Source organism: Lethenteron reissneri, chromosome 21, assembly GCF_015708825.2.
Source record: "Lethenteron reissneri isolate LAM-NWPU_2019-01 chromosome 21, ASM1570882v1, whole genome shotgun sequence".
Classification (NCBI taxonomy): Eukaryota; Metazoa; Chordata; class Hyperoartia; order Petromyzontiformes; family Petromyzontidae; genus Lethenteron; species Lethenteron reissneri.
In genome coordinates this window covers 2,100,693-2,113,828 of record NC_083799.1, presented here as the reverse complement: position 1 = coordinate 2,113,828, position 13,136 = coordinate 2,100,693, and the positions used below count along the sequence as shown (strand labels likewise).

Below are 13,136 nucleotides of genomic sequence, written 5' to 3'. Positions count from 1 at the left end.
CACAATATTTACAAAAAAAAAGATTGTAAATGTTGTGGTTTCACGCTTCAACACACCGGTGGGCTAAAGCAGTAAACTATTTGTCTTTTGTCAACGTGACAATTTTTACTGATTGGCCGTGTCGGGTTGTGGAGGGTTACGACACATTAATAAATAACGCGATCTAAACCCAAAAACGTTGATTATGAATTTTGTAACATTGTTTTAAATGTTGAAGTTTCTGGTAATAAAAAAGTGTTAGGTACCTACCTAGTCATATGCCTATAAACATAAAAACTGAAATTCAGAAAATATTTTGAAATGTAATTCTTGTTAGCCCCCATGGTGTTAAGTGCAGTTGATGTTTTACCTCTCTCTATGGTCCCTAATTATATGTACTATGAAGAAGACCCAATTTAATCTATATCTTTTTTTCATCCCATTGTATGATTGACCAATGTGTGGAGTATACGTAGCTCGGGCGCATGAGGGAGATGATTTTTTTTTTATTTTACACGATTTTATTTAACTCACTGTCTGTTGTTGTCGTATCCTCAAATCTTGTAACTCAATTTTAACCCACTTCCCAATGTGGTATCGACTGCAAACTTGGTATACTTATGTCATACTGGTGACAATACTATATTCTATCATAAAACACATTATTTTTTACATGTTATGTTTCGGCTTGGGTCTAATTGTCCATGCTCAACTAACGTTGGCTATAAATCACCACTGCCCCTTACATTATGGCAAGCTTCGGGGCCACTTCCAGGAGTCGTGGACTTTTGCCATTACGAGTGCAGTACATTTCATTAAATCGTGTTTAACATTTTTTTTTTATATTACTTATTTTTGTTCTTGCGGCAATCGGTAACGAGAGCGACGACGTCGGGAGTCCGACCAGCAGTGGATAGACCATGGCTGACCGTGGCGTTTACGGGGCACGAGTATTCCGTGGCAAGGCGTGCGTGCGGTCAGCACTTTGCTCTTTCTGGACATCACAGAGGGGATGACGTCACGCGCGGGGATCGATGACGCGCAGCACAAGCACGCCGCGCCCTTTGTTTGCCCCGAGTGAGAAGTCTCCGTCACGGAGGTCGCGTACCTGGCAGCGGGGCTCCCATGATCGCGTTGGCTGATGGCTTCGATGATTTTGTTTTACTTTGCTGTCGAGCTCCGCGTAACGTCTCCTCCGCCGTCATCTCTGTCGCACCTCCGATTACCACGGTTGGCTACGTGCGATGCGAAAGAAGTTCAACGTGCGGACGTATCCCGCGAGTTGCCGTTCCAACTCTCTCCGTAATTAGCTTGAAGCTTAACATGAAGGTTGAATCAATCTGCTCAAGAAAGTGAAGGTTAACATCTATTGCGGTACGTGATTTCCCATCATGTGAAATGACAAAGGGGTTAATCATCTACTTTGGGTTGAGTGTTGAAACACATGACCTTTGTATTGTTTGACGTGAATACGGATACACCTAGCATCATTTTTATATAATTATATATATGGGTGCAGTTTTTGCAGACTGGGTCGAACACCATCCGCTTACAAAATAAAGTCATCTTCAGTTCAGGGTGTGGAGTTAAATATACCGTGGTTAAGGATCACCAGAAGATTAAACACGCACGTGAATGTTAAACATGTCTATACGTGTAATACCGCATCGTGTAACACGGTAAGCTGTGGCAGCCGCTTACAACCCACGTGCGGTCGTCTTCGGCGGAGCCTTCGGTCGAGCATCAACTGCTGACAGTCCCCGCTGCAGCAGCAGCGCGAGAGATGAGACGATCAACACAGGTGCGCTTCTGCGGCCGTCTGGATCGCTCCTCTTCCTTCCGATATTAGGAAGCCACCGGAGCTATGCACTTTTAAATCCAGATTGAAAACTAATTTATTTAGAACTGTTTTTTTGTGTGTTTAGTTTGTTGTCCTTCCTCGTATCTCCGATGAGCACGGTTGGTTACGTATGGTGCGAAAGAAATTCAACATACATACGTACAAGTGACCAGAATTATGGTCACCAGGATTCTAGTCACTTATAGTCATTAGGAATGAAAGTAAAGTAACTCGATAAATAAGCAGACAACACGCTTGCTTGCTTCCCCTGCCTGTCCCTGCACTTGGTGTTGTGTATTAAACAGTTTCGCGTCGAACTTGGACCCATATCAAACAGAGAGCGAGGTTACTTGCCTATCAACACCTGGTAGTTCACCAGCATTGGTGCAATCAAGCAAGCCTGACTCTACTCGTGAGACAATGAGTATCCAAAACGGTTCAGAGTTTTCTTCTATTCAACCAATGCTGCTGAAATGATGCGCTCCCAAAAGACAGTGTGGCTGATGGGTTGTGTCAAAAAATACTTGTATTTGTTACGTGGAGGAACAGATATCGGACAGAGGTGTATATTGTCTAATTATTTATCTATCTATAATTAATTACGTTTACGTTCATGATTTGTTTGTGACTTATAAAAACTGATGTTTAATTTATCATATACTTTTTCTGTTCATTACAAGTGAATCATAAATAAAAATAAAACATTGTAGAATTTGAGCATTTTGTTGTTGAAGTCATACACTGTGAACATTTTCAATGAAATGAGTATTCAAACGACCAATAATACCAACCTTTTTTTGCAGGAAAAATGAATTCCAAGACATTTAGAAGTCAAATTACGGTCTCCAATATAATAGTTTTCATCACATTACTTGCAGCTGTACTCCTCATATATTGTTCAAAAGGATATTTTAAGGTAAGTTTTAAGGTAAGCACTGCCACCCTTTGAAGTTGTAAGATGTGTGGAAGTCGAGCTATTATATATTTCATCACCCGTACAATGCTTTTTTTTATCAAGATACCGTAACTATGTGCAGACATTTGTTACTATACGTCGGCCATAGAAATGTACACATCCTTAAAAAAAAGTGGACTGGTGTCAACGTTATGAATCTCATCAGTCAGGTATGTTGCTAGGTTGCCTGAAATTTTATATTATTTCATTTTTACGTATAGAAACATATCGAATACTAAAACTTACACTATTTTGTTTAAAGTTACAAGCGATGCTACCGACACTCAAAGTCAAATGCAGTCCATTTTTTGTCTGTTCATAGAAATTCTGCGGTAAAACAAGTAATTCAGGGCTTTAGAGTGGTGGTCAAATATGTCATCTAATTTGTACTAGTTGGCATGTGGCCACATCTGCCACACAGAAGCTACGCTGCCTTCTGCACATATTTTATTATATGCTTTTATTACTACCTTTTTACCCCTTTGGCCCCCACTCCTTCCTGATAAGGCGCCACCTTTATATCCTTACCTATTTAGGCCCCGCCTATTATTCATTCGTCCCCTCTTTCTCTTTAAGCCCTGCCTCGGTCACAGGGTTTGGCTAATTTCGGTAGTGGTGGGGGTGAGCGTGGGCGTGTGGCAGTGGCATTGCTGGGCGGGGACAGTAGAGGTCGGGCGGCTTCACAACCACCAAAATTCCTCCGAGCATTGTAATACTATGCGTGGTGAAACCAACCATCTTGTGATTTTCTTTGATACACAACCTTAACAATGTTGTCATTTACAGCCTGACATTCGGTGCCCTATATAAGTTATATGATACAGCTTTTTGTAAAATGCTAAAAAAAAACTATTTTTTTTCAGAACACATGGAACCTCAAATCATTACCACCAAAAGTTCACTACCAAAATGCATTATTACTTCAAACAAACGATACAATCAGTGGTACAATGACATATCCTTCAACAAAACATAAAATACCAATTTCAACCAACATCACTTGCTCTACATTTGCAAAGAACAGTCGAATCACAATACTAAACGGAGGAGAACGTCACACCGTTGGAGACACACTCCATGTTCAAGTGGTAATGTATGACTATGGCAACAGAAGGAAGCTCTACGGTGGGGATTTCCTCCTCGCTCGGATTTTCAGCCCACGCCTTGGGGCTGCGTCTTCTGGCGTGGTGACTGACCTTGGCAATGGTGTGTACGATGTGAGGTTCACGCTCTTCTGGCCAGGAGACAGCAGGCTGGCCTTCACGCTCGTGCACTCCAGTGAGGCCGTGAGCGTGCTGGACAGAGTCCGAGAAACCATTCCAGATAAAGTCACTTTCCTGGGGACATTTGTCAGTGGGAAGTCTAAAGAAGTAACTCCATGCCACATTTTTCTCAACAATGCCGAGCAAGTCTGCGATTTCACCGATCCACATTTACGTGAACCGTGGATGTGTGAAAAACCAAGTACGCTTCCTTGTTCGTCTCTCCTCACTATCAAATCACGCAACAGGAACATATTTAGTCAAGAGGAAGGTCGTTTTTTTACAAGGTAAATAAACATCTGATCATTTCTTCATGACTATGGTGTTCCTAATAAAAACCTCATCGAGTGCCCCACCACTGCTCTGCACGGGTTTATTCTAAGAATACTGCGCTCACTGTGCGCACCTCTTCCACACGTGGGGAATTAAAGATGACCCACGGCAGAGTGACTGCGGCCACCCGAACCACACAATGGACCATATTACAAACAAGTTAATTCTGTCGTGCTACTCCCAAAGCTATCACATGGCTTACAAACTTTAAACTGGACATATAATTTACACCTATTTGCCATAGGGTAGAGGAAAATACTGCAATTGTTTCCTTTGACCTACAATATATACAGTATTCTTGTATTTATTTCAAGATATTTCTAGAACCAAATGTTTCCTGATGTCAGGAACAATGATACATTGTTTGCACTTTCTCTTGCAGAGAAAAGATATGGAAGCCAATTCCATCTGCATACAAAATAGATGTTGCTCCAGTAACTGGTAAGTAGATATAAGAAAAAATATTTTAAATGTTTATAAATGTGAACAGACTGCTTGTATAGTGCAAAAAAAAGCTGTTGGGCAGGAGGTGTTGGCATCTATTACACTATGTAACACAATTTTTGTTCCTGGGTAGTGTTATTTTCTAATTGTTTACACCTAAAAAGTATAGAAAATGTCTATTATTCCCCACAAACTTTGCTTTTGTGACCAGTACAATGATATTTTTAATTTACCTATTTTCAATGAGAAAACAGGCAAATTAGAGTATTTTTGTTCACAAAGTCAGAAAAAAACAACATGGGATTACAAATTAACATGTATTTATACTAAAGTAATAAAAAATGACTACAAAAGATTGATAAGTGAGTAGTTTTTCGAGATTTACGATTATACTGTAAATCACGACGAATCAGCCCCCATCATGTTCTCGTTATACTGTCCTTGGTAGTGGCGTTCAAAGTCCAGTATATCCTGGTGGAAGCGCTCGCCTTGCTCCTCTGAGTACGCTCCCATGTTCTCCTTGAATTTATGAAGATGAGCATCAAGGATATGGACTTTGAGGGACATCCTACAGCCCATTGTGCCGTAGTTCTTCACCAGAGTCTCAACCAGCTCCACATAGTTTTCGACCTCGTGAGTGCCCAGGAAGCCACGAACCACTGCGACAAAGCTGTTCCAAGCCGCTTTCTCCTTGCGAGTGAGCTTCTTGGGAAATTCATTGCCCTCCAGGATCTCCTTTATCTGTGGTCCGACGAAGACACCGGCTTTGACCTTTGCATCTGACAGCTTAGGGAAGAAGTCTTGAAGGTACTTGAAGGCTGTCGACTCCTTATTTACAGCTCTGACAAATTGTTTCGGAGGGCCCAATTTGATGTGCAGTGGTGGCACCAGCACCTTCCGGGAGTCCACCAGTGGCTCCCACTTGACGTTGCTCCCTCCCCACAGAGAACTCGGTCCGCTATGGCCAGTCCTGTCTGCGGTAGTGCGCTTTGGTGTCCCTGCTGTCCCAAAGGCAAAGATAGGGAAACTTGGTAAAACCGCCATGGAGACCCATCAGGAATGCCACCATTTTGAAGTCTCCGATGACCTCCCAGCCATACTCATCATACTTCACGGCATCCAGCAAGGTCTTGATGCTGTTGTAATCTTCTTTGAGGTGCACTGAGTGAGCCAGGGGAAGAGACGGTTACTTGTTACCATTATGGAGCAGCATGACTTTGAGGCTCCTGTATACGCTGTCAATGAAGAGGCGCTACTCATTCTGGTAACAGGCGATTCTGATTGCCTCGAACAGACTGGTCACATTGTGTCAGAAGCAGAGCCCATCTTTACGGGTGAAGAAGCTGCAAAAAGGTTGGTGACGCTTCCTCTGATCTGCTACTTGCACACTTTCATCCAACAAGTTCCACTGCTTAAGCTGACGTCAAAAGCTTAGCATTGGACTTGGTGAGACCAAGATCTCTGATCAAGTCGTTGAGGTCTTTTTGGTTGGGGTAGTATGCGTTTCCCTCCTCAGCTCCACCTCTGAAATTGTCATCTGGATCTATAACGTCTTCCTCGCTCTCTGACTTGCTGCTCTCTTCTAAAGACGGTTGCTCTCTCTTTGGAGGAGTGGGTACGGGGAGCTCATGGCAGTGTGGCACCGGGGCGATGGATGAAGGAAGGTCCGGATACATGATAGCAGGTGCATTCTTGCCAGTTCGACGTTTGGAAGGGTCCACCATGCAGAAGTAGCAGTTGCTTGAGTGGTCAGTGGGTTCCCGACAAATTCTTGGGATAGCGAACTTCATGGCTCTCTTTTCCCCTCTGTACCATCCTACAAAAATACATTTATTTCACCCATGACTAATGTGTAAGAGATTCTCGCAACATTTTTCATATATAATATATGTTTTCAATAAGATTGAAAATTGTAAAACATTAAAATTAAAAACTTTTACAATTTTTTACATTTTAACAAATTTTATAACATAAAATTCCGAGCAACAATTGTCCATCTTACCTTCCAGAGTGTTTTTGCATTGCTCGCAGGTGAAATGAGGTGCCCAGGGTTTGTCTTGATCCCCGACAGGCATGCCGAAATACGCCTTGTAGGCCTCACACATCTTAGCAGATGCTTCCACAGAGTACTTTTTCGCTCTTTTCTTGATAACTTGGCCGCAGACATAGCAAAATGCATCTGCCGGATGCTTGCAGCCTCTTGATGCCATCTCAGAAAAATGCAGACATGTATCCACTTAGGCAGCTGGAACTAAACTGAACTACTATTTATATTACTGGAAAGTTCTAGAATGTTCTAGAAGTTACTCCAAGTTTACTCAGCACTTAATCTATCTGGAATCTTCTGTAAAATAGGTAAATTTCAAAATATCACTGTCCTGGTCACAAAAGCAAAGTTTGTGGGGAATAATAGCAATTTTCTGTACTTTTGAGGCATAAGCAATTAGGAAATAGCACTTATTACCCAGGAATATTTATTTTTTACACAGTGTTATCAAACACTGCTTAGATCTCTTACTTGCCATGTTATACTTTATTCCTCTAAAGGCCCACTGAGATTCATTTCCAAGTGAGACTTTGTATAGTTACAATCATATAACAATTATTGTATGCACTCTATATTAAATGTGATGCGTGATCCCAAGATGAATATCTAACCACTTGGAGATATCTCAGAATTTTCCCCAAAATTCACTACAAATTCAAAAGGAATACCAAAATATATATACTTTTATAAGCTCTTAAACTGGATTTAGTGTATCAAGTACTGTAGTTATATTATCCACGTTCTTGTCAGCTATTGCTCATAAACTGTTTATTTACTAATACACATATTTAGGCACCTCTGAATGTACTTTTGAAGTTCAATTTGTATGCGTTACAAATGTCACGAATGAAGAAATATATACTGGTATTTTTGCTTTTGCAAACATACGATCAAAAACATTGTAAATATATAAACTAGGGAATAGAACAGCGCCATGCCAGTCAATGCCTGACATCAACTTCTCAATGTAACTTGAATATAGTTAAACATGCATTTAAAACTTTAAAGAATATAAATATACAGTACTGGGAAATGTTAGGTTAGTATTTGTAACGTATGTTTAAAATATTTTCACATTACATTTAGTGTAATATTCATTTTTGGATTCTGATTCTAAACAGTTTGAATGTTATTGGCTGGCAGCATAATTAAATTGGAACCTAATTGTAAAACTATGTTAGACAACACTTTATTTCCGATATAAGAAATACTAACATTTATTTGAGTACTGTCTAACTGTACATTGATATAACCCCATGTCAGTGTTTCTGGAAAGTTTACATTTACATTATATTAAAAACAGCATCCATTCTTCACTGGTGCTGCAGCACAGGTTGGGTGCTCATGCTTTAATTGAAAAGGTATGACGATTCCATGTGTTTACTGCCTTAAATCAACAGGGAAGTTCAATCTCTGTAAGCTCTACCCCTTCCTCTGTAGGACCCGGCCCTTCTGCTTTAGTCCCACCGTCCTCTTTATTCCCCGCCCCTGTACACCTTATTCAGGCCCGGTCGTTTCCTCGTTCAGGCTCTGCACCTTTCCTTTTTAAGTCCCGCCCCGTCTTATTTAGGCCCCACCTCTTTCTGTTTAGGCCGTACCCCTTCCTCCAGACACAGGATTGGGCTGGTTTAGTTTAACACATAGGGTTTCGCGACTAATATCCATAATACAGGTTTTTTTGGGTTAGATTGCATAAATATATTAATGTGTCATTAAACCTGCCATCACCCGACACAGCCAATTAGTAAGGTTTGTCACGTAAGCAGAACATGCCAATTCGTTACTAGTACAGCACATCCGTGTGTTGGTGAGCAAAGCCACAACATTTAAAATCTGATTACAACGTTTCGCCAGTAATTACAACTAGCTTCATCGGGCGACAGCCAGATTTGTGGAGAAATCCTCCTGTTTCGTTCCTTAAAGAGAGTGGTAGATGTGATGACGTCCCTTATGAGCACGGATTCTTGCGTGAAGTGGGAGGGGGGGGGGATTAATGAATGTGTTTAAATGACATTGGGTATCTATTGCCGGTGTGGTTATTTGTATGGTAATCAACGTACATTATGCATGTGCATTATGCAAGCCCATTGTTCGTTTAGCTCCTGTCGATTTTGTATACTAAAATAGCCATACTCATTCTTGTTCAATGGTAATCCCTAATGAAGTATGGTGACCTGTATAGGCATGCATGTAAACATTGTATTACTTGATGATTAGCTTCCAATCAGCACTAAGTCTGTAGCTATCCGAATGGTTAAAATAATTTTTATTACTCAATTTCGATAAATTCTCTAATTAGTCTTGGCCATTAGTAACTAGTTTTGCACAGAACTTCAACATTATCAAAATCAATTGATTGTCCTTGTTGGCACACGTGTTCTGCCACTGCCGATAGTTGTATTTGGGAGTATTTAATATTTATTTGGTGTTATTTTACTCTCGTGCTGATCATTCGTCCCTTGTTCCCCACATAGCATTTTCCACACGTGCAATTAGTCCAGTACACACCTTCTGTTGATAGCTTCAGTAATACATCTTTTGTAGCAGATATAAATTTCTGTATTTTATGTACTGCGCCAAATCTGACTCGGATGTTTGTTTTTCCAAACATCTGGCTAGTTTATCAGTTACGCCCGCAAAGTAGGGTATTTTGATCGTTGAATTATTTCGTCAGTTTTAACGGTCGTGTTATTTGATTTGGTTTTGGCATTCAGTGCCCTGTTGGTTTTGGTAGTGGTGGGGGGAGGGGTCATCAGCAGCAGTGGGTTGGGGCAGTCAGGGAAGTGGTGGGCGGCTACAATAGGTCGGGGTGGGAAGGCTAAACGATTACCAAAATCCCTCAAAGAGCAATATAATAGATAATGTAACGTTACTAACTTTAACTGCATTGTATTTATAAATGGCTGTAAATGTACAAATCATAATAAAGGTTTTTGGTTAGATTGCGTAAGTATAACTAACCATGTACCAATATATGGATAAAAGGGCTTCTGCAATGTTGCATTAAACGCTGATACTTGTTTTTATCGAAGTTGTCCCGGATTTTAGATTGTGTTTTTTCTATATGCAATGGGCTTCACATTCTATGTGAAGTAGTCTGCCCAATGGCAAGTCTTGAGCTATCCGATTGTGAATTCTCTTCTCCATTTCCTTACACGGACATCCTTCCTTCAAGTTGTCAAATGGCATTTCATTTTTTTGCTTCTTGGCCTCTTTGCCAACATCCATAACCCCTATGAGAATGGTGTACAAACAACATATCATGCCAATCAACAATGCTTTAAATAGATGATATTTTATACATTATACACGTAATAATAAACAAATGCTGTATGTTCTTGTTATAGACTTGTTGGAAAGCAGTTTGCCCAATTGCATCATGGGGATGGGGAACCCAAGTCCAAGTGGATATTACATCAACAATGCGTGGTGTTCGTCATATTGCAAAATGAACTATTTCTCTTCGCCATCATTGGTTCTGGGCTGTTTGAAGGGGAAAAACATATTTCTCCTTGGTGATTCGACGATAGGACAGTGGTTCAACTATCTTGTTCATTTCACCAATGGTAAGGAATCACGATACTCATTCACTTGTATTTATGAACCACTGCTCTTAACAGTAAACCTCTCAAACATTTTTCTGATTTAAATGCATGCCAATGCATTCATGCAAGATGCACTGAATGTGCACACTTTTATGCCGACGCACAGCTTAAAGCATTGTGTGTACGTTTTCTAGAGGCACATGAAAACCATCGCAGATTGTTAGTTTTTCAACATTGAGTTATAAAGCATCTATTATTTTGTGGTGACATATTTTCATGCCATTTTCTACAAATATAACATTGTCATATACAGATTGGTCCTCATGGTAAATCCTATAAAATTCTAGAGAAAGTTTTCATTATATAAAAATCTAACAACTGCATAACTTCTTAATAATATATATTTGTACCGTTGCAGAGCAATAATAGTGAGTGTGTGTGTTGCCTTTTCTGCAGGTTTCAGACTTGTAGATCGTTACATTCCTGGAAAACATATGCCAAATGTTGCCATTAATGAAGACAACAACATTACATTGAATTGGTATTGTCACAACTATCCTTTTATTGCCACGAAAGGAACTTACACAAAAGACTTCAGATACGTAGCGAATCGAATTGATAACATTACCGGTGGGAGCGATACGGTCGTAGCCATCTCCCTCGGCGCTCATTTCACGCCTTTCCCTCTGCACGTGTTTCAAACGAGAATGCACAACATTAAAGCGGCAGTGGAGAAACTCCTGATTCGAAGCCCTGAAACGAAGGTCATCGTTAAATTATCCAACGTGAGAGAAAACAGCGGAGTGGCGATCTTTAATAACTGGAACACATTTAAGCTTAACCAAGTCCTCTTGGAACTGTTTAAAACCATGAATGTGGCATTCATTGATGCATGGGACATGACCGCTGTACTCAACTCTGCTAAAATTCACCCGAATGAGCATATTGTTAAAAACCAAATTGATTCATTTTTATCTTTTGTTTGCTAGCCTTATTTAACTCCATATGCAATGGCAGTTAACTGTGGGAACCAGATGGTTACAGTACTTATTGCTTTACCTGGGAAATACTGTACTGTTTCATCCATCTGTTAATAGAAAGCCATACATTATGAAAGTATAATTATTGAATGAAATTTCTAAAACCCCTGAAACAAATGCTATAAACCTGAATTATATCACTGTTAGGATATTCGAAATGTAGGGCAGTTAAATGTTTCATTGAAATGGTCATTGGGCCCAATAATGCACTGCAAGATGTATTGCGCATTGTCATCAAAACAAGAACAAACCTTTTCGCAATGCATTGTTCCGGCAACATTAACATTTAACTTTTAATATAAATCTGTTTATTTACGAATACTTTTCATTATTGAAGTGTGTGTCGAGTGCACAATATTTTACAAATTCACAAGACTCCATGGTGCTAAGTGTAGACTCTAACCTTTATTAACTCTGTCTGTCTGGCCTCTAAGTGCTATAACGAAGGGTCATTTCCAGAAGGGTAACCTATGACAGTATACAGTGTATATAAACCTTTTTTCATTTAAGTCCACTGTCATTGACGTACAGTGGCGGCTCCTGCAAAATCTCTAAGGGGGGGCAAATGTCTGGATGATTGATAAGGATAAGGTCCACCCATGCAATGGATAAATTAACAGCTTAAGCATGTAAAGGCAACTTCACTTCTTTAATATTAATAAAAAATAAAGTGACTCTTACAATACATCTTGTTTGTTTATATACTCACTATTAAAACAAACCACTCAAGTTTATTTTATTAAAGATTCCACTAGGTGGCGATAAATTATATTGTTGGATGAAACGTGCTTACGTATGATGACGTTAGCACGTATGATGACGTAAGCACGTTAGTGCATGCCCTCCCGGAAGCCATAGAGAATGCATTGGAGCGCCCGCCGTTCGAAAAAAAACATCTTGGAATGTAAGTCTATGGGGCCACTCTGGGCGATTCTCAGCCGGAGGGAAATCGCCCAAAAAGAGGCGGTACTCCACAGAACGTGACATGACGCTGATTGGACTATATCCAGAGGCACAGTGACGGCTAGCGTGACTCTGTGGTTGAATGACATTGGTGGTGCGTCGCCCAATCGCCCTAATGAAGAAACCGCCCCTGTTGACGTATATGTAGCGTTTTTGTTAATTGTGCTTGTACAACACTGAATACGCAGCGTCACCAAATAACACACTGCAGGATGTTCATTGTTTATCGGCAAGAATGACAATTGATTTGCATGAACGTGTAATTAGAACGAACATGTCATTTTAACTCGAGTGTGTGGCTGTTAGCGGACATCTTTTGCGTGTGTCTGTGTCGGCGATTCCATGTGTCCGTGCTCCCAATTATTTGTACAAAAGCCCATAGCAAAATGTAGGCTGCCTCTCCCTGACTGGGTTGGCTTGTCGGATTGTTTTTAATTGATATTAAAATATTCTTAGGTCTTTCGGTCACGTAGATAGTTTCAAAGAAAATAACGAAAAAAAATACAATTTGTTATAAGAAAATAACAAAAAATAACAATTTGTAATTGTTTTGTTATATTCTTTGAACATATCTACGTGACTTTACCGAAAGAATATTAATTCCTGCAGTCACGAAAGCTTTAAGTCATGATGTGAAAATGCAAAGTGCATCTTGTAATTTTTTTTTAAGTTGCAGGTGTTGGTTTTACGCCACATGTTATTTGTTTGCTTATGACGCAGCGTCTGCG

General features: G+C 40.1%; 1 protein-coding gene across 2 annotated transcripts; it reads left to right on the top strand.

Annotated features, from left to right (window-relative positions):
* The first annotated feature begins 831 nt into the window (after positions 1–831).
* On the top strand, positions 832–12,130 carry LOC133345027 (NXPE family member 2-like). Of its 2 annotated transcripts, none has more exons than XM_061555393.1 (6): positions 832–1,353; positions 2,623–2,735; positions 3,638–4,323; positions 4,752–4,810; positions 10,208–10,426; positions 10,862–12,130. In XM_061555393.1, exons 2-6 carry the CDS (start codon positions 2,628–2,630, stop codon positions 11,392–11,394), a joined length of 1,605 nt encoding a protein of 534 aa, XP_061411377.1. In that variant the 5' UTR covers positions 832–1,353; positions 2,623–2,627; the 3' UTR covers positions 11,395–12,130. The 2 variants fall into 2 exon arrangements, with proteins under 2 accessions (XP_061411377.1, XP_061411378.1); XM_061555394.1 differs by lacking the exon at positions 832–1,353 and adding an exon at positions 1,388–1,780.
* Positions 12,131–13,136: the final 1,006 nt, after the last annotated feature.

What these genes read in the sequence shown, in the direction of transcription:
- LOC133345027 (XM_061555393.1), top strand. Translation starts at nt 2,628, where the DNA reads ATGAATTCCAAGACATTTAGAAGTCAAATTACGGTCTCCAATATAATA. An exon ending in AGATGTTGCTCCAGTAACTG is followed by an intron (nt 4,811 to 10,207) that starts GTAAGTAGATAT and finishes TTCTTGTTATAG; the next exon opens with ACTTGTTGGAAAGCAGTTTG. An exon ending in TCTTGTTCATTTCACCAATG is followed by an intron (nt 10,427 to 10,861) that starts GTAAGGAATCAC and finishes CCTTTTCTGCAG; the next exon opens with GTTTCAGACTTGTAGATCGT.